The sequence below is a fragment of the Larus michahellis genome, chromosome 4, assembly GCF_964199755.1.
Source record: "Larus michahellis chromosome 4, bLarMic1.1, whole genome shotgun sequence".
Lineage (NCBI taxonomy): Eukaryota > Metazoa > Chordata > Aves > Charadriiformes > Laridae > Larus > Larus michahellis.
Window position 1 is genome coordinate 16,335,066 of NC_133899.1, and position 21,944 is coordinate 16,357,009.

At 40.3% G+C, this 21,944-nt stretch overlaps 1 protein-coding gene across 2 annotated transcripts in view; it reads left to right on the forward strand.

The window, feature by feature from the left end:
• Window positions 1-2,417, forward strand: part of NKD1 (NKD inhibitor of WNT signaling pathway 1) — a 107,314-nt gene extending 104,897 nt beyond the window's left edge. Inside the window, exons 9-10 of one of the 2 annotated variants that reach the window (XM_074583101.1) lie at window positions 174-304; window positions 1,092-2,417. In XM_074583101.1, the coding sequence (XP_074439202.1) occupies window positions 174-304; window positions 1,092-1,666 (706 nt within the window). In that variant the 3' untranslated portion in view covers window positions 1,667-2,417. The remainder of the gene's footprint in view (window positions 1-173; window positions 305-1,091) is intronic. The other variant, XM_074583102.1, reaches the window with a different exon arrangement.
• The last annotated feature ends 19,527 nt before the right edge of the window (window positions 2,418-21,944 follow it).

Sequence of the window (21,944 nt, forward strand, 5' to 3'; positions counted from 1 at the left end):
TCAGTTCAGGCCTGTCGACTTAGCAAATCCAGTCATCCAGAATTTCATGCGTTTGTTGTTTCTTTGTGAGCAACTCCTGTCACTTCAAAGGGGCCATTAGTTGTTGGTTTGCAGATGGTGATAACAACTTTAAAGAAGTTCTGCTGAACTATAATTTTGCTTGCTGCTGACAGATATCACCAGAGTGAGAACAATCCAGAGCAAAGTGGGTGCTATCGTCATTGTGTTGATGAGAACATTGAAAGGAGAAACCACTATTTGGATCTTGCAGGAATAGAAAACTACACATCAAAGTTTGGGCCAGGTAATTTGGTAATTTGTGTTGCAACCTTTTCATCTTTTCTTTCTTCAGTTGCATGTTCCACATCAGGGGCAGTGAATTGGGAACCTGTGTGATTGGTCTGTAGTGAACATATTGGAAGGAATAGGCCTGTGTGAATACTGCAAGATAATTACTGATGAAGGTGGTATCACAACAGAGTGGCTAATGTGCTGCAAGCCTGCTTTGAAGTACTTGTTTGTGTAGCTAAACTTGGAGGTGAGCCTAGGAGAACAATCTTTATATCTAAATTATTACGTTTAGTCTATGGGTGAGGCGAGGACTAATTTTTGGATGTTGGAGCTCGTTCCCAAGGTGATACCAGCACATACTTTGTACTCACTACTGACCCAAAAATCGGAGAATGTGGGTTCAAACGTGGAATTTTGGCTTCTGTACCCAAATTAAAGGGATTTGGATTTCCTCCCTTTGCCTGTCTTCTGCCAAGATTTTACTATTCCACTCTCAGTTATTTTGGTGAATTTCAGATAGATGATGACCAAGAGAAGGTAATGTAAACACTTTTATACACACACACCCCCACACACATACACACACACACACACACACTCTTATATAGATATGTATGTGTATTTGTGATTGTATTATTTACTAGTCATAATTATTAAATGTAATTAAACTAGACAGCTATAATTGCATTCATTTCCTTAGGAAAAATTCACTCTGCCGATTAATGCTATTCCTGCCAACTGCATGCTACTAATTAAAACTTTGAAATACTAGATGACTAACTCAGCTTGTTATTTCCTAGGATCTCCTCCAGCAGCTCAAAAACATGACCCACCAAGCAGAGTTGTGAATCAGACTAGATCGCGTTCTCATGAACCTGAAACCTTCCATGCTCACCATAGGAAATCTCAAGTGGTGGATCCGAGCCACATCAATCTGGCTGAGAGTTCGTATGCCAAGATTGCAGAAATCCAACAGAGGCTCCGGAACCAGGACTCAAACAAGCACTTTGTGAGGTCTCCCAAGGCCCAGGGCAAAAACGTTGCCCCTGTGCATTCTGGAAGGGCAGTAAGAAATAAACCTTTTCAAGGGGCGCCCGTGCCAATGGCTTCCCCAACTGCACGGGTGGGTCACAATCTTCCTTACCTCCCCTTGCAATCTCAGCAGGTTCACAAGAAGCATAAGCAGAGAGCGAAGGAGAATCATCAAATGTGCAAAACCTTTCAGTCTCCAGGGACAGTTGTGGAAAAGGAGCATGTGAGAGACCTGCCCACAGTCATTTTATATGAAGGCCAAGTTGGACAAATGATACAAAGACACGAACACCACCACCACCACGAGCACCACCACCACTACCATCACTTCTACCAGACATAAAACAGATCCCACCAGCATCCTCCAAGAATCATCCCATATGAAGGAAATGTGTTCTCGTGATACCAGAACTAAGGCATTACTATGATTAATATTATTGTTACTCCATTAATATTCAGCTAGCATATATTTTAGAGGTTATATGGAACTCTTGAAACTTACCCTATTTATATGTTGTGGAACTGCATAGCTTACTTAAACACCTTGTGGATTTTTTTTTTTTTTAAAGTGGCTTGTAAAACAGCAAACAGCCATAGCTTTTTGAGCTGTGATTTAATACAGGTCGTCAACGCACTTCTTTACAAGTACTACTTCCATTGTAGTAGGAAAGATACTTCAAACACTATTGCAGACATCTAGCTTACCAGTCTGCTGTATGTCGGCTGATCGCACACAAGCCTTTTATCAGGGGAGCAATGTTCAAAGGGTTGGACTCCAGAGATACTCAGAATAACAGAAAATACAAACAGCTGCTACCTCTAGTATTATTCAGATTTTATTTTCTTTTTATTGATTGTAATGTGCTACGGGGGCGGGGGGCGGGGGGGGACTTTAATATACTGCATTCATGTAGCCTGTTTGTGTTCACATCCTTTCAAATTATCTTAATAACGACAAGGAAATATTAGCTATACTTGTCAACAGAGCTACATTTGTACAACTTACACTTTATTTTCTTGGAGATTCTTCACTGACACAAGTACAGTCTGTTATATACTGGGTAATATTTAATTATACTTCTTTTATTTTTGGTTTTTCTTTTGCTTACTCTCCATTCTGTTTGGGGTAACCATTTGAAAAGAGGAGGATGTGAAATGGGGTTTTCAAAAGCATCACTAGACTTTAGTTCTTGGGCCATAAGTATCATTCATGGGGGTTTGGGAAGGAGAGGGATTGTTTGGGAGTTTTGTTTTGTTTAAATCCACAGTTCTTTGTTTTGAGAAAGAATTGAGGAAAATATACTTTCTCACTTTAAATGTTGGCAAATATATATAAAATATAAATATAAATATATATATATATAAATATGCACACTCTCAGGTACATTTTGTTGTGTTTTAGAAATCTGTGGTTTGAATATTAACATTATAATTTTTTTTTCCACAACAGTGACTTTTTACAAATATATGCCGTGGCATTTTCTTAGGTGCCTCCAATTTAAATTTCCCCATTTTAGAGACAATTCAACATGTAAAAAAATATCATTCACAATTATTCTGGCCTCTTCTACTTTTTCTGTATCAAAGGGCTTCCATTCCATGAAGGAGAACGAGACCATACTCACAAGACCTTACTGGCTGATGAGAAATTTGAAGGTCAAAAGCAAATTGGAAAAGTGAAAACAAGGGTCAGTACATTCAAGTTTTACTTTCTGAGGGGCCCAGATTTATAATCCATTCAATTGGGTTTTGTACAGATCACCATTTTGCAGGTAGAAAGTGACTGAAAAACACCTACGTTGCTTTTGGAACTTTAAAGTAGAGAACTCCTTACATAAAAACATAATTGTTCTATAAACATATTTGCTTTTGGTTTTAATTATTTTAAATGTTGTGGTATTTTGTCTATAGTATATATTGTAAAATGTAACTATCCCACATTATTATAAGCCCTTTATGATTAGGGTATTTTTTTTCTGACTAGAGTTTTGATCAGTCCAAAATGGGATATTACCTTCCTGCTGACCAGTTTTAGAGGGACATTGTCCTTTCTAAGAACATGGAGACATCAACTTTTAAAGAAAAGTGGAAAGCCTTGCCTTCTTGTGGAATTGGAATAGAATCACTGCTTCGTGGTAATTAGGTCCATCTCTTGTCTCCCTGGATCAGCAGTTGTTTAGACTTATTGTCCTCTTTTAAAAATCTGGTTTATTTTATTTTATTTTTTTAGCTGTCAACAGTGTGTTCTGTTAACTCTAACAAAATGTTTTTAAAATGTGTTTGATCTGTGTGACAACTATACTGTTCTGTTTATTTTTAAAATTCCTAAAGTCCAAAAATATTTATATGCAGAATTTTCTGTATTGAAAATATGAAAAAGCCAGAAATTTGGTTAGTTACCACTGAGTTGTTCTAGTCTAAGCCTTTTTTGCTGCTTGTGTATCATTCTTTTTCAATGTATATATAATTATGGACTGCAAAAAAAAGGCATTTAAATGTCTAGTAGAAGGAATAAGCTTATTTATATTATAGTGTTAACAAAGTCTGATGTATTCAAGTGACTTACGTTATACCGCATGCAAACACACAAGTGTACATTCCATCTAAGAAGGGATGCCATGCTATTTGTTTTAAAGATGCAATTAAAGCTGTTCTCTTTTCAGTAGAGCATATGCCAGAAAGACTGGGAGGTGGGAATTGTTTCTTAGTCAATTTTTTTAACACAGATTGTTGATGAAAACCAGAAAACGTTCTGAAAAACTCGAGTGTTTTCAGAACTGTGGGCTTTTCTAAGAAGGGGCAGCAAAGGGGCATAAATGCTCTTTCATCCAAAGATATTTCACTGGAAAAGATAACAGCACCATAGTGAAACCCTACCAGATTGAAAAGCAGTACCGGTTGTGCCAAGTGAACTCGGAAATGTAACACGACTGACCATTGGATACAACCTTGCATTGATTTGCTTTGGTTTATTATATTTGGAGAGTCAAAAGACAAATTCTGCCTTGCCCAGATTCTGTGAAATACAAATACATTTTAATAACGTGGCATCCCCGTACTAAGACTTTACACCAGCCATGTATGAACGTACAGTATCTAAATACTGTGTTGCAGTTGTGTTACGTGTATTAAGTGTGAATAACATGTAGCACAGTTTCTTTTCACAGAACCTTAAATTTCTGTATCTTTTCAAAATGTTTGCTTTTCAGTATTTTGTATAGTAAATATAGATGGTTTTGACTAAATGCTTTATTTATTTAACAGCAAAAACTGTGCCAAGAGAACCCCCTGTTAATTAAAGTTTTACTAGCTCAGAAAGTATATTTCCTCCTTCTTGTTGTGGATTTCAGGGACTTATTGCAATTGCTGTCAGAGCTTGCAGATCCCACTGATGAAAGAGCTTGCATTAACATTTTTGGGAACAGGATCAGGCCATAAGGTATGGACTGGGTACGCTTTGGTTTTATATTTAAACTCTCAAGTTTCAATATTAAATTTTTTTTGTCCCCTACTATTAGACCTGTGTTGGGTAACTGATTTTTCAGCTTGTTATTAATTCTGAAAACCTTTCTTAAAAAAACGAGTATATTGTTTTAAGTTGCTCAAAACTGTGGCTGAATCAGAATTTAAAATAGATTAGTTTCTGGTTTCATTTCCAAGAAAAAACACATCAGAGTTGAGTGTATTATTACCTTTTAAAAGTAAAATGGAGTGGCACAAAGTCATTTTGAAAGAAAACTCCAGCCTTTTCACTTACATTTTCTATTTTTACACAAAAGCAATTCAGCAAAACTAAGCTGATCCCAAACTTTGCACTATTTGCTGAAAATATTTCAACTGAAAAATTTTGCTGAGCTCTACCATCTACAATTTTTGGGAAGCCAGGATTGCTAAGCCCTTCTCACAACTTCATGACTGCCTAACACCAAGTAAACTAAGCTAAGGATAGCAAAGGAAAATCTCTCTCCCAGTGAAATCTCTGGCAAGTCTGCCAGATTCCCACTGGCTTCAGGTTGCCTATAATTTCATTCTGGGAATGTGGGTTTGAAGTCTACATAATGTGCAGACAGTGATTTCAGTATTTATTGTTTATGCATCTTACTGCTGATGGTTTTGTAGTAGCTAACATTAAGTGGAAGCTTTACAGTAAGAGATCAAGCTGGTAAGTTAATTAAGATTAGCAGCAAATACTGCGCTTTATACTCATGTCATTGGAGGACCTCAAGGCACTTCCAAATGTCTTTGAAACATCCCCACATCATTTAGTCACTGTCAGAAATTAAGACATAGTTCTGCCCTTGGATGATGAAGTACAGATTCTCCTGGCGTATTGGCAGACCAGCCCCTTAAGGCCATACCAAACTAAAAAGCCACTGTGTGACCTCTGTAACTGCCTTCCTGCTCTAGTCATCTGGAGCACAGAGCAGCAAAGTATAGCTGGAGAAGTACCTTAAAGGTGTATGCGTGTGTGTGTGTGTATATATATATATGTATGTGTATATGTGTCCTCTGGCAGAAGTTAGAGAATGGCACAAGATGGATTCTGACAGAGGTGATCTTTTATAAAGGGATAAGTACCGTGTATGCTCAAGAGTCTACAAGTTGCCACATAAACATACGGATATGATGAATGCTTACTGTTCTCCATATGTCATTGTGCGCCTCAATTATTGAATGGCAGATTTCATTTGTATTCCAATTAACAGGAAAGTTAGGCCCCTTGGGGGCTGAATTATACTTGAGAAAAATTCATCGTGCTAGAAAATTTGCAAAAACATTCACCATAATTTTTGCCTGGAGTATAGGCAAGAATGTTCATGTTTGGAAATGTGTCAGCTAATCAAGTCTCACCTTTAATTACGTTGATGCAATTCATCAAGATCTGAAAATACTTTTTCAAACATGACTTATTCATGGTTTTGCTGGGAACCAAGTCATATTCAGCATCCTGTTAGTTGTCAGACTTTTTTTTTTTTAAATGTACCAAGCAGAAACATGTTTGAAAATCCATGAAATAAAAATTGAACTTAATGTGTTTTCTAAATAGCTTCTGAAAGAAGATTTCTCTTCTTTTCTAATGCACTTAGCAGCAAAACCAGCCTCAATTTATCACATAATGATTTCTTTTCTTTGCATATTTGACAGCTGTTCAGTTGATTTGACTTGGAAGGAGCTGTTTTGGGATTTTTTGGCTTGTGTACGTTTAAAATGTGCTCAAAATGGGCTAAAAGGAACAGACGTAGAAAAGCAAATAACTTTATATTGAAATTATTCAGTGTATGTTGAACTGCATCTTACTTGAGGTTTGGATTATAGTTATTAAATAATGAGGCTTTCAATGATGCTTTAATTTACTGTTATATTTCTATATAATTCTAGATAATTTGATCCTACTGAGCTAAAATGATAGAAATCATATGGATGAGGTCTTCTAATTTTTTTTATTTTTTTATTTTTGAATAGCAGAACTTAAGAACTATTCAGATGGATTACTGTGAGGGTTAGAGCCATGAAGAAAGACTGGCAAGGGAAGGATGGAAAGATTTGAGAAGTGTAGGGGTAGCACAGAACTGTCCAGTAGAGGGGCAGGGGGAGATAGACAAGAGGAAGGAAAATACTATATGGAGAAGTTATATTCATGTTACATTTTTGAATCTCTTATGGTACTTTTATTGCTCATAAAACAGCAACAGTAGTTCATAGAATTCTTTTCACTGGGAAAACTTGAGAGACTTTCTGGAAGAGGTCAATCTCCAGTGTGCAGTGGGAGGCGCAAGGAAGGCTGTAGATAATCACCACGAGGGCTGTGGCAGAATAAGAAATGATGCCCCAGTTTCCAGAGTCCTTGTCCACTCTGAGGGAAATGTTTTCAGCAGCAGAGGTGTTTCTACAGATGTTTTCAATATTCTTTAGAGCATGCTTTGAATAGTAGCATCAGTTCTTTTTCTGTTTGATTACAAACACACGTAAGTTAGTCAAATGTTGCCCAAAGCTTTGATATCGGTCCTGATTTTTCTAAACACTAAGCACTAACTATACCTTGGAAATCTACTGACACAAAGTGTAGTCATTTATATCACAAGAAATGGCAGACTGGACCTATCAGTCGTCTCATCAGTCTAGTATTTCAGGGTCTGAGATTAGGAAGTTCCAGAAGTTTTCATAAGAATGTTGAAGACATAATGTTAAGGGGCTTCATAAATTTGGCAATGGGCAAACATTAACAGTTTCAGGCATACTGGTAATTCTGTGCACTGTGCTTTCTGGTTTTTTACGACATGCTTATGAAGTGGGGTTTGTGTCTTCCTTTGAGCGCCTAGTCCATATATAGGCAAAGCAGCTTGTAATTGCTACCAGCTGAGAGATGTACTGCTTTGGTGAGCCTGTACTTTGTGGATGAAGGTATGGGGTTCAGATCTTTCTGGTGCTGAGTGCTTATTCTGGCACTTAATCCTTCCCGTTCTGTTCTAGTCACAAAGTATAGCACGTTGAGGCTTTGTGAATTTTCTGATAAAACACCTAACAAACTGGGCCAAATTTGTCTTCAGCTTCACAAATGGAAGCCAGAAGAGCCCCATGCACGTCTGGGAATTTGGACCTTCAAATGCAGTTTGCTATATGAGTCATCATTTTTTCTTGTACTAATTTCAGATATTTGATAAGCTCTTTTTATGGTTTACAAGTTTAAAAAAGACAAATAAAACTTTGTAGATTAAAACTTTGGTTTGGAGGTTGTATTTTGTCTGTTCTCACTGGAGTTCTGTGAATGGTCTTTTTCAGTGGGCTTTAGCTTAAACCTACAAAGTGACTTTGGAGTGGGTGTTTATAGTTCTTCGCTTGCTTGTTCACAGGATAAGACTGTTGATAGATGAATAAAGTGCCACTTGAGGTTGTTAACAACCAGGACTGGTAATGCTAGTTCAACTAAGATAAACAGTGAAATGCTATGGCAATTAGCATTAAGGTCTCACTTGGCCAGTGCTGATTTTTAAAGTCGCAGATACAGTGCTTTATTAGATACCCATGGCCGTGGGGTCCGGAGCTATTTATTCCATCCCTGCTCAGAGTGCTGTACGGGCTCCTTTGCGGTGCATGCCCAGGGCATCCTTGCATACTCAACGTGCCATTAGGAAGCAGGAGTATGAAAATTGTAATGTTTCAGTCCGAAGCAATTAACCCTCTCACCCTGCAAGGAATGGAGCGGAGGAAAAGCTCAATTAAAGAGACTCGGAGTTTCCAGTAAGTGCAAAAGTATGAAGGGAAGCAAAAAGCAGCACTGTGGGCCTCACATTCCTCCTGTCTCTTTACAGCCTTCTCAGGGAATATTTTTTACTTTTGATGTCTATAATCACAACTTCTTGCCATTTGAGTATGCCATCTGTTAAGGCTATAGCCCTCAATGGCTCTGCACATGTGACTTCCATGGGTTTCAATGGAAACTTTGTGCAGCTTAACTGGATCGGCAGATGTAAACAGAGGTACTTCAATTTACACTCGCTTGGAATCAGGGCCCTGGGGCACTCGTGGCTTGCACTGATCAGGGGCAGGTTTTTATAAGAATTTTCCTGATCTAATAAATGGATGTTAAAATCAATTAATTTAAAGATTACAATCTTGACACTTTAGGAATCTGAAATATGGAGTCATTTTAGCTAGTGACTGAATTAAAGGAGTAAGTCATAGTGTTTTCAGGAGTGGAGCAAGACTTTCATACCTTACGCTGCTAAAATCATCATCACTGCAACCCCTTGCCTTATAATTGAATGATAAATTCAGCACTCACAGGATACTCTGTGTCTGATGATCTGTCTAACAATAGTTAATGAAGTTTATTTTACTTAGGGCCTTTGTTGATGTAGATACTGCCTTTATTGCCCACAAATGTAAAGGGAATCATCTGAACAGCAGACCTCACCAAGAGCATCCCGCGTGCCCCGTTACGCCCTTCCCCAAGGATGTGCAGGATGGAGTGACTCCAAAAAAATGGTCTGAAATTTCTGCTTCCAGGCAGACAAGAGGTACCTTCACTATGTCTGTAACCCCAACAGAGAAAATTGAGGAGCCAAAGTGATTCTGAGGCAAGTGACTGTTCCCCTTCCTCAAGAGGGGCATCAGTGTCTCGTACTGCCTGATCACTCCCCTCAATGCCAGTATGCTGGATTTCTGCGGATGCTTTGGGACACAGGACAAACGGATGCTTGTACTCAGTAAGGCTTTGGATTCCAAAATGCTCTTCCATCCCTGTAGTAAGTGGTAGGAAACGTTTGGAAAGATGTCACTGTGAAAAGAACAAGACAATTTTTTTGCTGTTGACTCTCTGCTGTGCCCTTTCATGGGTTTAAAATCCACTTATCTGAAAGTGTGCAGTTACATTTTGTCCTTTTTCATCATTTAAATGCATCTTCTTGATCTGAAGAAATAAAAGCAATTTAAAAAATTAAAGATTTTGTTTTCATGTGTGCTGCCAAGTCTGATACTGCAAAGTAACTGCTGAATTGGCACAAGCAGTTTGAGAGAGCCAGCAGATTTAGGAAGGGAGAAGATAAACCTTATTATGTTTCTTTGCCAAAGGAGAAAAGAAACGATATTGACTTAAATGTGGGAAATTTAAAAGGGGCCATATGTTCTCACTTTGTGCTTTGTTTCTAATAGATAGACAGAAATCTTTGAAGTGTGGATTGGCACAGTAGGGTGCACGCTTCTGTAGAGAAAAGATGCTAAATGGGGAGGATGTGAGGGGGCACATGAAACTCTATTAGCCATGCAACAGCAAAGAGAGAAAGGCAAATCCAATGATAATGTACATCTGTTTCAGGGAATTTATAAGCTTTGAACATTTTTTATGTGCAGATAAGTGGATCCTTTTCTTACCATAACTTAGAACTTCAAAGCAGATTGTGTGGATAATGCAAATTGCTGAAATATGAGATTTTCCTACAAAGAGGTTTCCAAAAAAGAAAAAAAAAAAAGAATTAAGGCTAATTGATGCCACAGTCTTTTATGTACAGTGTAAAAACTCTACAAAAATTGATTTTTATGAACTAAGAAATTGATGAAAAAATATTGAAGTCTGCTGTTTGCATTCAGGGACTGTAGTTTGAAACTGAGGTTCTGTGAATTAAACATTTGTCTCGATATCACTACAGCAATATTGTAACATAAATTAAGATATGTAGCCAAACTGTAATTGTATCAAAGTCTGCCATGTCGTAGGAATGTAAAACTCATGAGTGTGGCATGATATGCAGCACCTGACGTTAACATCACTGTCAAGGTAGTGAGGCAGGAATTTCTAGGATATGAGAAAAAATGATTACGAGAGACAAAAACTAATGGGGGGGGGAGGTGGAGGATACTGATACGGCAAATCTTGGGAGCTGATGAATGTATAACTTCTTAACTGCTCAGAAAAATTAGTTGCTGTCTGAACTGGGGGGGGGGGGGTGTGACAGCCAGGCTTGGAGATGCCGGCTGCGTTCCATCTGGGAGGTACGAATATCCCAGTTGAAAGTGGAAGGCTGTGATATCATATGCGAGAAATGACACAAGCGAAGGTATTGTGCAGACCCCCACCTACTGTGGGGGTGCGTTCCCTTCCTCCCTCCAGCCTCAAGACCATAAAGCCGGCTTTGTCTTCCTCCCTGGGCTTGTGACCGCTGGGCACAGGGGTGCTGGGGCTCATCTTGATGCTAAACGCATAGGCAACCAGAAGTGGGAGCTCCCGCCTCGTTGCTGAGTCTTTCCCTCGAGCTTGGCTCCGACATCCAGCTTGGCATCTTCCCTAGATGTCACCTCGACCTCGGTCCTCGATGTCTTCTTATTTTTTTCTGGACTTAAATCCTTGCACGGTTCTCGGTCACCCTCTCGTCACGGCGGGAGGTGTTCTGAGGAAAAGCGCCAGGCCTCCGTAAGCTATATCCTTTCATACTTTCGCGATGTGTTTTCACATCCAGGGCTCGTTCCTCCGCCTCAAACCCGCCTCAGCCGAGGTGGCCCCCGTGGAACCTTCTGGAAAGGCGCCTCAGGCGCCTTTCCAGAAGGTTCCACGGCGGCCACCTTGGCTGAGGCGGGAAGCGGCAGTTGCTGCCACCGCAGCACCAGCTCAGCCCCCTCACCTCACGATGGCGATGACTCGGAGTGCCTGCCCCTCACCCCGACAAGGTACGGTCGCCCACGAAAAGGTGGAATTTTTTATTTTTTATTTTTTCCCCCCCCCCAGGCGTTTCTGCTTTGGAGGGTGGCCTCGCGATGGGGGCGTGAGGCTGAGGGATCCGTCCCCCCTGTGGTGGTGTCTTCCTAACCGCAGTGGAACGAAAATCCTGTGAGGTAATGAAGGAATTTACCTCACGATTTGGGCCAAAACTTTACTGGTTTTGGCAATCAGGTACAGTTGCCCTCGAAATGCTGGGGGGTTTTATTTATTTTTTTTTCCCCCAGCATTTTTGCTTTGGAGGGTGGCCTAGCAATCGGGTTGAGTGTTGTGAGGCTGAAGGATCCATCCCCCCTGTGGTGGTGTCTTCCTAATCACCAGTAAATGAAACTCCTGTGAGGTAATGAAGGAATTTACCTCACGATTTGGGCCAAAACTTACTGGTTTTGGCAATCAGGCACAGTCACCCTCGAAACGCTGGATTTTTTTTTTCCCCCCAGCATTTTTGCTTTGGAGGGTGGCCTTGCGATGGGGTGAGTGTTGTGAGGCTGAGGGATCCATCCCCTGTGTGGCAGTGTCTTCCTAACCACAATTAAATTAAACTCCTGTGAGGTAATGAAGTAATTTACCTCATGAATTGGGCCAAAACATACTGGTTTAGGCAATCAGCAAGGGCCCTGCCTTTTAGACACCTTTACCAGATGTTGTTTGGGTTAATTAATCAGGCAAGAGGCTGGCAATGGCACCTCCTCAGGGCCATGGAGGCCCTCTCCCAGCACTGCTCCATCTCCCCGGGCTTGCAGTTTATCGGTAAGCTGAGGCCGCACTGGCAGAGGGTTAAACTTGAGGCGATCTCGCCTCATCTATTTACAATTGTACCCCAACAGCAGGGACAGGGCAATAGGCAGCGATGTTGAAAAGAACAGCTGTATGCCATCAGACTAAAGATAGAAGCATGAAGCATGTGGGCTAATTAAGTTCCCAAGTGGCAGCGTACAAAGTGTACAGACCAAACAGAACAGTGCCTTCTGCTTGTTTTGATCAACTCTGTTTCTATCACTTTGATGAAAATAACCACTTGATTTGTCACTCCTCGCGGCTGCCGGGGGATGCCTCACGCCCTGTGCTCTCAGACGGTCTGGCTCTGTGGATGCCACCCTCGCGGCGAGCAGCACGGCCTGGACGTGGGGCCATTTCATAAGCAGGCAGTGACTGCGGCTTCTGTTATCTGCAAGTGGGGCCAGTCGGCAGCACTGAGTGTCAAGAAAAAAAAGAGGGGAAAAGATGTTCAGAACTTTTGAATTTACTTTTCCTGCGTTTTTTTCCCAGCTGGCTGTAATATTAGACACTTTCAACATAAATAGGGTGTAGTGGGCATGCTCGGACCAGCTTAGCACAACAGTATGGACTTTCGTTTTTTATTTTTCCTTCTCTGGTGTCTTTCAGTAATTTTTTTCCTTCAGGGGGCCCCAGCTAACTCTTGGTTAGGTCAGTCAGCTTGGTTCCTAACTGGTTTTTACCTCTGGTAACTTTTGATGTAGACTGCATATGAGCCAGAACGCCCTTGGTTTTTTTTTTTTTCAGAGTTCTGAGTAGAAAATTACCTTAAGGATAAACATGAAGAAAAAAATTAATCTGAAAATCATCTTTCATGTGGAAAATGAATTTGTGATGTTTCAAAGTCTCTTATGCTCCAACAGGAGGTAGAAGGGACACTTTGGGGCAGTAATCCCATGAACCACGCTAGCAAGTTCAAGAGAGAAAGGCTTGGCTCAACTGTAGTTCTGCAGCATGTTACAAGCTGAAGGGCTGTGACAGGTTTGAATTCTTTGCTTGTAATGATGCTCAGATAGAGACTGAAAGATGAAAATGCTCAGTGTGAAGGCATGCTCTTTCTTCTACGTGTAATAGTCGGCTCTAAGTTTGCATTGCTAACCTGCTTCAATTAGAGGCATAGGGCTGAGTTCAAATTTTCTTTTATTCCAGTACGACTTCCAATGAACTCTGGAATTTAAATTTAATTCTATTTTAATTCCAGACTTAATGTCTCAGCTGAAACCTTGAGTTTTCAGAAGATAGAATCATTGATGGCTATTTCATTCCTGATCACCAATAATTAAATTGCAATACACACACACCCCCCGTTTTGGTTTATTGTGACCTTTCTTTCTGAAGCATTCCTGGTTTAATCTTTTAACAGTCCCATTTTTCTTTCTTTGAGATCTAAGTGCTTAGCCCACACTTGTTTAACACTGCAATCCACAATAATGGACTCCTTGAGGGAATTCTGAATCAACAAAGCTACATCTTCATGCACAGGAGACCTGATGTCCTGTAAGCTGTCAGGCCTTACTGTAACATACGAAAGTATTGTCAAGGCTGCCGTGCTATTGATGAATCAAATAAAATGACTGGTATTCTTTACAGTAAGAGCCTAAATTGCTCATGTATTTTTTCATGATTGAGTTTCATAATCTCTACTTGTAGAGGGTTAGACCCAGTTAAGTCCTTAATCATTTTGTTTGATATAGTAGTACTTCAATTAGTAATGAGTGTCAGCTCTAATTTGCTGTATTGGCCACTGGCAGTAGATTGATTTTTATTTTCCCCGCCCTCTTCCTGTTTTGCTTACTGCTGAAGGAGCTTACACATCTAGTTTCTACTTCGGAGCTCCTCAGGTAAGGAGACTAGTGCGTAGATAATATTTTTAGATGAAGGGTGTAATAGTTCAAAGGGTGACAGCACTTCTTAGGTCTTTTAAGATACATGAACTGGTTTTCTCCCTTAACTGCAACAGTAAGTGTGATTGGGGAAAGATAAATGAGAGTGTGACATTACAGTGGTACTATGTACTATAGCTGTAGTGCCAAGCAAAAAATACAACATACCCCTTGTTTTCTGGAAGGTTTCAAAGATGTTGGAAAGATTTGACAGAATTGTTTGGGTCACTGCTGTGTAATGCTGCTTGTCTGCCACTGTGGATGAAACAGACCAGTTTCCTTAACAAGAGTTTCCAGCTACATGTGATCAGTTAATTAGGCTAGTAACAAACTGGTTTATTTATGAAATTTCCAGAGATCACAATGCCTCACCAAGGTCCCAAATCTGCACTGAATAAATATTGCCAAATTAGGCAATGCTAGCAGGTACTTTAGCTTAGCATTACGGTTTTGACAGCAGCCGGTGCTGGATGCATTCAAGGGATAGGATAAAAAACTGAGTGTTGAGAAGTTACTTTCCAATGCTTTTGGCAGTCAGAGCTTGTCTTGAGGCCTGCAGCAAGCAGGTGATCCCGTCCTCTCCAAAACACCCATTTCTTTGTGCTGGGTGATGCTCAGATGGTGGCTCTTCCTATTACAATTCTGATGAGTCTTTATGCCCTTATTGACTGCACGGTATTCAGTCTTCTGTTTGTTGCTATATTTTAGTCTTCTAGAAGGAGGTGGGGTTTCAGGGAGGGAGGAGGGGATTGTTCTTTGTCTTGGGCAGCTACTGAGGGTCCTGGCAGGGCTGCAAGGAAGCTGCAAGGAGTGTGGGAGCAGCAGAAGCTGCAACTTTGCCTCAGGGGGCTGCAGACCCTGTTGGCTGCAGCTTGGAAAGTCCTGGGGCTGGCTGAAACCATGCCTAGAAATAAGGCCCATTCAGACTGGGAAAGTTCCCCAGCCTGAATGCATTGATGCTGGTAGAGAAGTGTACTGCTGCTGCTACAGACAAAGGCGTAGTTCATGTCAGGATGTAGGCATCTTAAACTGGCATAACAGCTGCTTGAGAATTTAATCGGCTTCCTTTACCTTTCCATCTCTAGCCTGCTGCTACACAGCTTTTACAAAACTAAAAAGGGCTTCTTGCAGCTGAGGTGGTACTGACAACTATTTCTTTAAGAACAGGCTAATGCTTAATGAGAATATTTATGGTGATTTGTGACTTGACCAGGCCTTATTTCAGGCTCAAGAAAAAAGAAGGCTAAATATGGCTTATAGATGGTGTGCTTTTCAGTGTTTGGCCTGGGGAACAAAGGGAGCGCGCAGGAATTCAACCGGCTAATCCTTATGCCTCCAAACAATTCTTTTCAACAACATCCGACAGGTAGCCTGAAAAATGTACTGTAGTACAATGCTTAGGTGCTAGCAGCAAGGGGGGGTGGAAGGAAGTGAATATGATGCTGCTAAGCAGTTCTCAATAATGTATAACCTTCAAGCACAGCAGAGCACTAAATTGGTGTGATATTTCTATTACTATAAGTAATAAAAAATAGAAACATTTTAATCCTGTCACTCCTGGCCAGCTAATAACAATAGCACAACCAGAAAGATTCACATGTGTCTTAGAGATCAACAGACAGTCCTCTAAGGTAGACTGAGTCAGTGCTTTGACAAGGAGGGAATCTCGCTGGAATAATGTTGAAAGCAGAGAGCAGAATAACAATGAGTGTCAGGAGCACTGAGTCTACAGAGGAGTTGAATGCAGAGGGCAACAGTGACAGAGACTGAACTCCAAAAGGCAGAAATAAAAAGGTTAAGTCACACACGCAACTTCATAAAGTCAGAAGGTGCTGCAGAAATCTGCCAAATCTGTCAAAAAAACCCCTGTACTAACAATGGTATTTTTAGGCAATATTATTCTCCTCAAAATCCGCATTAATTCACGAATTATTTTTTTCCTGAGACTCAAAATATCTGCTGGAAAACCTCTTCCGTTCTTCAGCAAGTGCCTGTCAGCCAAGGGGAAAGGACTGATGCTCTGGGGCTTCCATTTTCAAACCTGGCGTATTTCAAGAGCCACCTCTGAAAACTCAGTGCTCTTTGATTGGAGGCATCCGTTTAATTTGGTTGGCTCTAGCAGCCCAGATAATTGTCCAGATAATTTTTGCTATGTTATAAGGTCTATATTATACTACAAAAAGAAGCATTTTTAAGCACATTGTGTTCTGTTGTTTTGTGGGGTTTTTTTTGATCTAATGGGCATTTTATTTGTATAGGCAGAAAGAACAGAATATAACCATATGCTGAACCATCTTTTAGCTTTGGTACTTACAAACTTGCTTGTTCTGCTGCTCAGGAGTGGTAACAAAGACAGAAACTGTAGCATAAAACAGGCTCAGGTGTTTGTTTTGTTTTAACCACTTGAGAGACATCAACTACCTTTCAGATTTCTTCAGTGTTATAAGGTCCATTGACAGTCTACGGGTTTGGATTTTTGCAAGAAACCAGAAGGGGTTATTTGCATTGACCTGCGTGAGTAATTTGCTCTTTAATCTTGGTCCATTTTTAGCTTGGTTTCTGCATCTTTCCAAGTAAGCTGCAAACCATATCCATTAGTGGAGAAGGGCTTTCTCAAAACCTAGACTTAATAAAAGGTTTATTTGGTGCAAGCTTAACTGGATAATGGTTGTTTGCTGTTTAATGAAGATAGGCTAACAAGGATTTTCTCTTGGCTCCCTGCAACCTTTGAGACAGATGAGATGGTATGTTGTGAGCTAAGCTACTTGGGATTCATCCACATGCAATCATGTCTGTGAGTTTTTGCAGAGCCATCTTCACAACCCCTCTCATTCACTTCTTTCAGACACAGGCAGCAACATGGTTTATGCCAAACCTAATTTTCTAGGTCAGTCAGAACTTCACAGGTTTGAATAAAATAAAAGCAAGGTAGACAAGGTTTAGCTATTAAACCTCTCTACCAATGCTTAGTTGTCTGACAGAATTAGGATCATCTGGGCCCCACTGGGTAATAAGGGCAGGCCAACAGCCATATAGGTGCCACCGGGGCAGCAGAGTAATAGGGGGCCCTGGGGAAGCTTCTGTGGTAGCGGAGGGCAGATACAGGATTGGACACAAAACCCCATCCCATCCAAACTCCCAGTAAAATCAAATGGCATCTTTCCTTTGACTCATGCAGAAGCTGGATCAGGCGTCCCATGAATTGCAATGAATAGTTATATTAATCCACTGCTATGTAGCTGTGAAAATCCTGCATCCCCTTCACTGGGATGACGGTGCAAGACTAAATCACCATGGATATTCGATTGCATTCTGGCTTATGTAGCAGTAAGAGCATTACCAGGCAGCATTTTATCTGAGACGAGTGCTCTCTACAGTACTCACAACAAATCTCAAGTTATTGAAACTCCAGTGATTAAATGTTTTACAGACCCCTGCAACATCAGAAGACTCTGTGAAATAGGCATGGCTGCTTTCAATATGATCTCATAGGGATCTGATTACCATTTTGGCTCTCTTCTCACAGTCATTCAAGTGGACCTTCAAGGAAGTGTAACCCTTTCACTTTCAGACTTTCTTGGTATGCAAAACACTTGCTGAAGGGTAAAAGCCTTGAGTGCAAAACCTATAACACTGGAGCCAAATAGTCAAATTGATCATATCTGTGCTGGTCTTTAAGCAGAACACAGCAAGAAATGAGGTAGCTATACATGTAATTTTGGAAAATTTCAGGCCCTAAACTGAAAATAAAAGGTCTCTCTACAGCAGAATGTCTGAGCTAAACACATTCCTGCTGAATCAATTGTGGTAAATGTTTGACATATGTTCTTATGTTGGCACCAATTATCGATAAAATTCCTTTTGAAAGGAGTAGCCGACACTACAGTATGTGCAGAGTGTACTCACATCCAGTTGCTTAAAATGTAGTTCCTGCAGATTAACAGTGTGACCAAAGTTTTCATTCCCTCCATTTGGAGCAGGCACATTACAAATGCACATCAAAGAAAATGAGCTCTATTCTGACTTACAGTCTAGGCATGTTCCTGACAAACCACATCTGATGAAGAGTCTTAAAGAAATAGCACAAGCAACACTGCCGGCAGCAAAACAACAAAAGGGCTGGCCCCTTCCACCAATGACGGGAGGCTGGTTAATCAAAGGATTTTGTACCAGGGAGAGGAACTATGTGCTTTACGTTGAAGCAATGCAGTCGAATAATACATATGCAATGACCTAGCTAGGCAGCATTCTAACAAATTCCATTTACTTACATATCTTTTCCTCTCATGATATTCTTCTCAGTTCCACTGCAGTGTGGGAAATCAATAACAAATGTTCATTTTGAATGTCTCTATTCTCTAGCCTTGGACTAATTATGCACATTCCTACTGTCCTTATAAGGACAGGGTAGCTCTTCACTTCAAACAATGAAAGAAAACATGCAAAGAAAACCTCCCTTGGTAGTATCCAAAACAATAGGAACATAAATTGTCAACCAAATCAAGTGTTTCCTGTTGTGGTGTGCAGCACCTTCTGATAAGTTACAACTGGTATCCCTCCAGGGTTACTGGCACTTCTTTGTGTCTGTTGTGGTGCTGAGCACCATTGCCTTTGATTTCATGACCAGAGTGAGCTGCCAAATTGAGCATCCGTGTAGGAATTGGGACTGCTCTGTTTTATTGCTGGCTATTTGCTGTCATGGCCAAACCAAATAACATCTCATATTGCACAATTTCTTCATCTACATCATAGGAAAGACCATGCTTTTCTAAATCCCTCTCAGTGACCTGTGAATGAAAAACAGAGCACATGCACTATTATTGTCAGTAATAGTGAGGTGACACTGCGGGTCGTGACACCTGGAGTGTGTAAAAGTCACAAGCGGGAAACAAATAAGCTCTTTAAATAAAGTGTGTGTGTTCCTCCAAGCCACTGTAGTTTAGGCACTGGGGCCCATATTTAACAGACTGCAATGAGATGTGGCTTTTTTTTTTTTTACTGGGAACAAAATGTTTATACAAGTTTGGTGAAAATGGCAAAGATTTTCACATTCATGGGGAAAGCAGTAGTATTTCTTTAAGGGAAAAAAGAGCAAACTACAAGTTCCCCTGGTCTTGGCAAATCATGAGGCGTTTTTCATTTTGTAACATCAAAGTCGGCTCCTCTTCTTTGATGTCTTCGCATGCTGTTTAAGGTAAAGCATGAATGAAGAAATGTCAATCTGCAAGGTGTCCATGTAGTTTATGCTGAACACTGAAGAGGACTTGTAGATAAAAGGCAAACACAAGGTTTGATAATGAATGTCCAACAAGGAGGTGTGCATATCTAAAAGGAAACACTCAGCTGGAGAACAGCTCTGCAAACCTTAAAACTCTGCTTAGCCCAAGTTTAAGAGATTAAGAAAAAGCGGATTTTTTTAAATCGTGGAACCAAGACAGGAATTCTGTAAAAATCCTTGTTGTTTTATAAGAAATGAGTGTTCTTTCAATGGTTTTACTTAACAACCATAAATGCACCACCCACTGTGCTTAATTTGACAATGTGTAATTTTGAGAAGATACAGAGTTAATACTGGCAAAAGCATCAGAGAGGAAAGTATAAACCAGCACAGTATATTTTGGAAACTTATAGCAGTTACTTTGTGGTGTCTAGTGTCTCAACACTGGCAAAAGTTGTATGCTAAATTAAACAAAGGAAAGTGTCAATTATTTAGCTCAGCTCATACCTATAATCTACAGACTGTAATGGAGTGATAATCACTTGGGGAGGCTAAGCAGTTTTGGGATGAAGGGGAAGGTACTTTCTGGACCCAAGCCCCACATTTTTCAGTCCCAGAACATTTAGTGATGTCACTAGAAACTTAGCTGTAGAAGAAGGTATTGCTACTGTATCGTCCTGCTGCTTGCACTGAATTTATGTTTCCTGTTCATTATTCCTGAAGCTGGTGAAAAGGTTGGTTTGATGAACCGTGTGCGCTTTGCTTGATTTACTTGCAGAGCAAGTGCACCGGGCGTGCTGCCCTGGAAAAGGGAGCACCCGTGGGGGCTGTGATGGGAGCATGGGCTCTGTGCCAGTCAGTCTTTTTCTTTGCTGAGACAGCTCTGCAGGGTTCGAGTCTGAAATATATCAATGTCTTAATATTACCATCTGTCTGCTAGAAACTGGATTGAGACTGCAAAGTAGTTTTGATAAATTAACAGGGCATAAAAACCCTGCAGTGGGTGTCTATTGTGGTGGGGTGTATCTAAATAAATAACACATAAAGGTGAGTTTCCAGACATAGCCAGGCTCCCTTTGTGTGTATTAACCTGTATGACACTAAAATGAGCCTTGCCCATTAGGATCTGAAATATTTGTCAGAAAACAGAGATGACTGGATGTTTGATGTGCGATAGTTGAGGAATGGATATCCACAGGAATCCAGCGAAACAGGAGGTAAAACTCCATAGCTTTGGTCAAGGCACTTAAATTCTTATCAGTCTTTTCTTCTTTTAGTTGAGAATGATTATAAGAAAATAGTATTTATCAGCACTTTGAAGGTGGGGAAGAGGCAAACATAAACATGGAGTGACTTTTTCTGTTTAAGAAAACGTATCATTCAGAGCTGACAAAAACTCCCTGGAAACTTTGCAGCCTTGGGATGCTAACTCATAAAAGAAAAATGTGGGTTATAATGCATGGGGACATTGGTACCTTATCTGTTTTCATTCTTGTGAGAAGATAATAATATTAGTAGAGAGGATGCCTATATTTTCTCTGGAAAGTTATCTATGACTCTTAAGAATCATGTATTCTTTAATTTTTCTCCCTTTCTACTCTACTTTAACAAAATAACGTGCAGAGACAAAAAAAAATAAAATCTGGATAAAAGATGACCTTTTCTTTCATCTAGATCTCCCTGCCAAATTAAGACTTTTTTGGCTGAAGAAGATTAGGTGTGGAAGAGGCTCAGGGAAAGTCCAAAGTCAACAGCCAGAAATATTTTTTTCCCAGCTATGGTGGGACAAAAGTGAACAGAGATTATCTGATTGTGAGTAGCGTGAGCTGGCTATACTACATGCTAATTTTCAGATTGATGGATATGTGAAGGCGAGATCTGGCATAATTTTAAGATTCAGCTGTTAAATAATTTCTCTAGACTTGATTTTTTTGAGTTTTGCCTTCAACCTGTGGATTTCATGTCCGTTAAAGAAATGCCTTGGAAAGTTCAAGAATGGGGAAGCTTCCCTGGGGATGGTGTGCAACTGCACTACCCTTTGGAGAGCTCTTGGAAAAATTCCTACTGAATGCCATTGTGCACAAGTAGATCTTCACTGAGATCTCCCCTTCCAAAGCTCCAGGACCTTGTTTTGGGGTTTGAACAGATCATGGGAGGAAGAAAGTTCCTTGTGCAACAGTGGGTACAGGAGCAGAGGCAAAACTGACCATTGTATAAGAACAGAAAGACAGAGGGTGGCTTCTTTATTCTTGCATCAAGCACTCCCAAAGTTCAGTAATCAAATCTCATGCTTTCAGGTTTACTTGCAGCTGCACAGTGGAAGAAATGCTTTTGTAATAATCTGGCTCATTAGGCCAAAGAGACTACCCAGAGCAATAGGAGCAGCTGAAATAGGATCTAAACTGGTGTGCAACATCTGAGATCTTTCTCCTTAAGATCTAAAAGAAACGGGTGAGGTCTCTTGTTACCATTCAAAATTTAAGCTTACATTGAAGTGCAATTGTATTGAACAGTTCTGAAAAAAAAAAAGAAT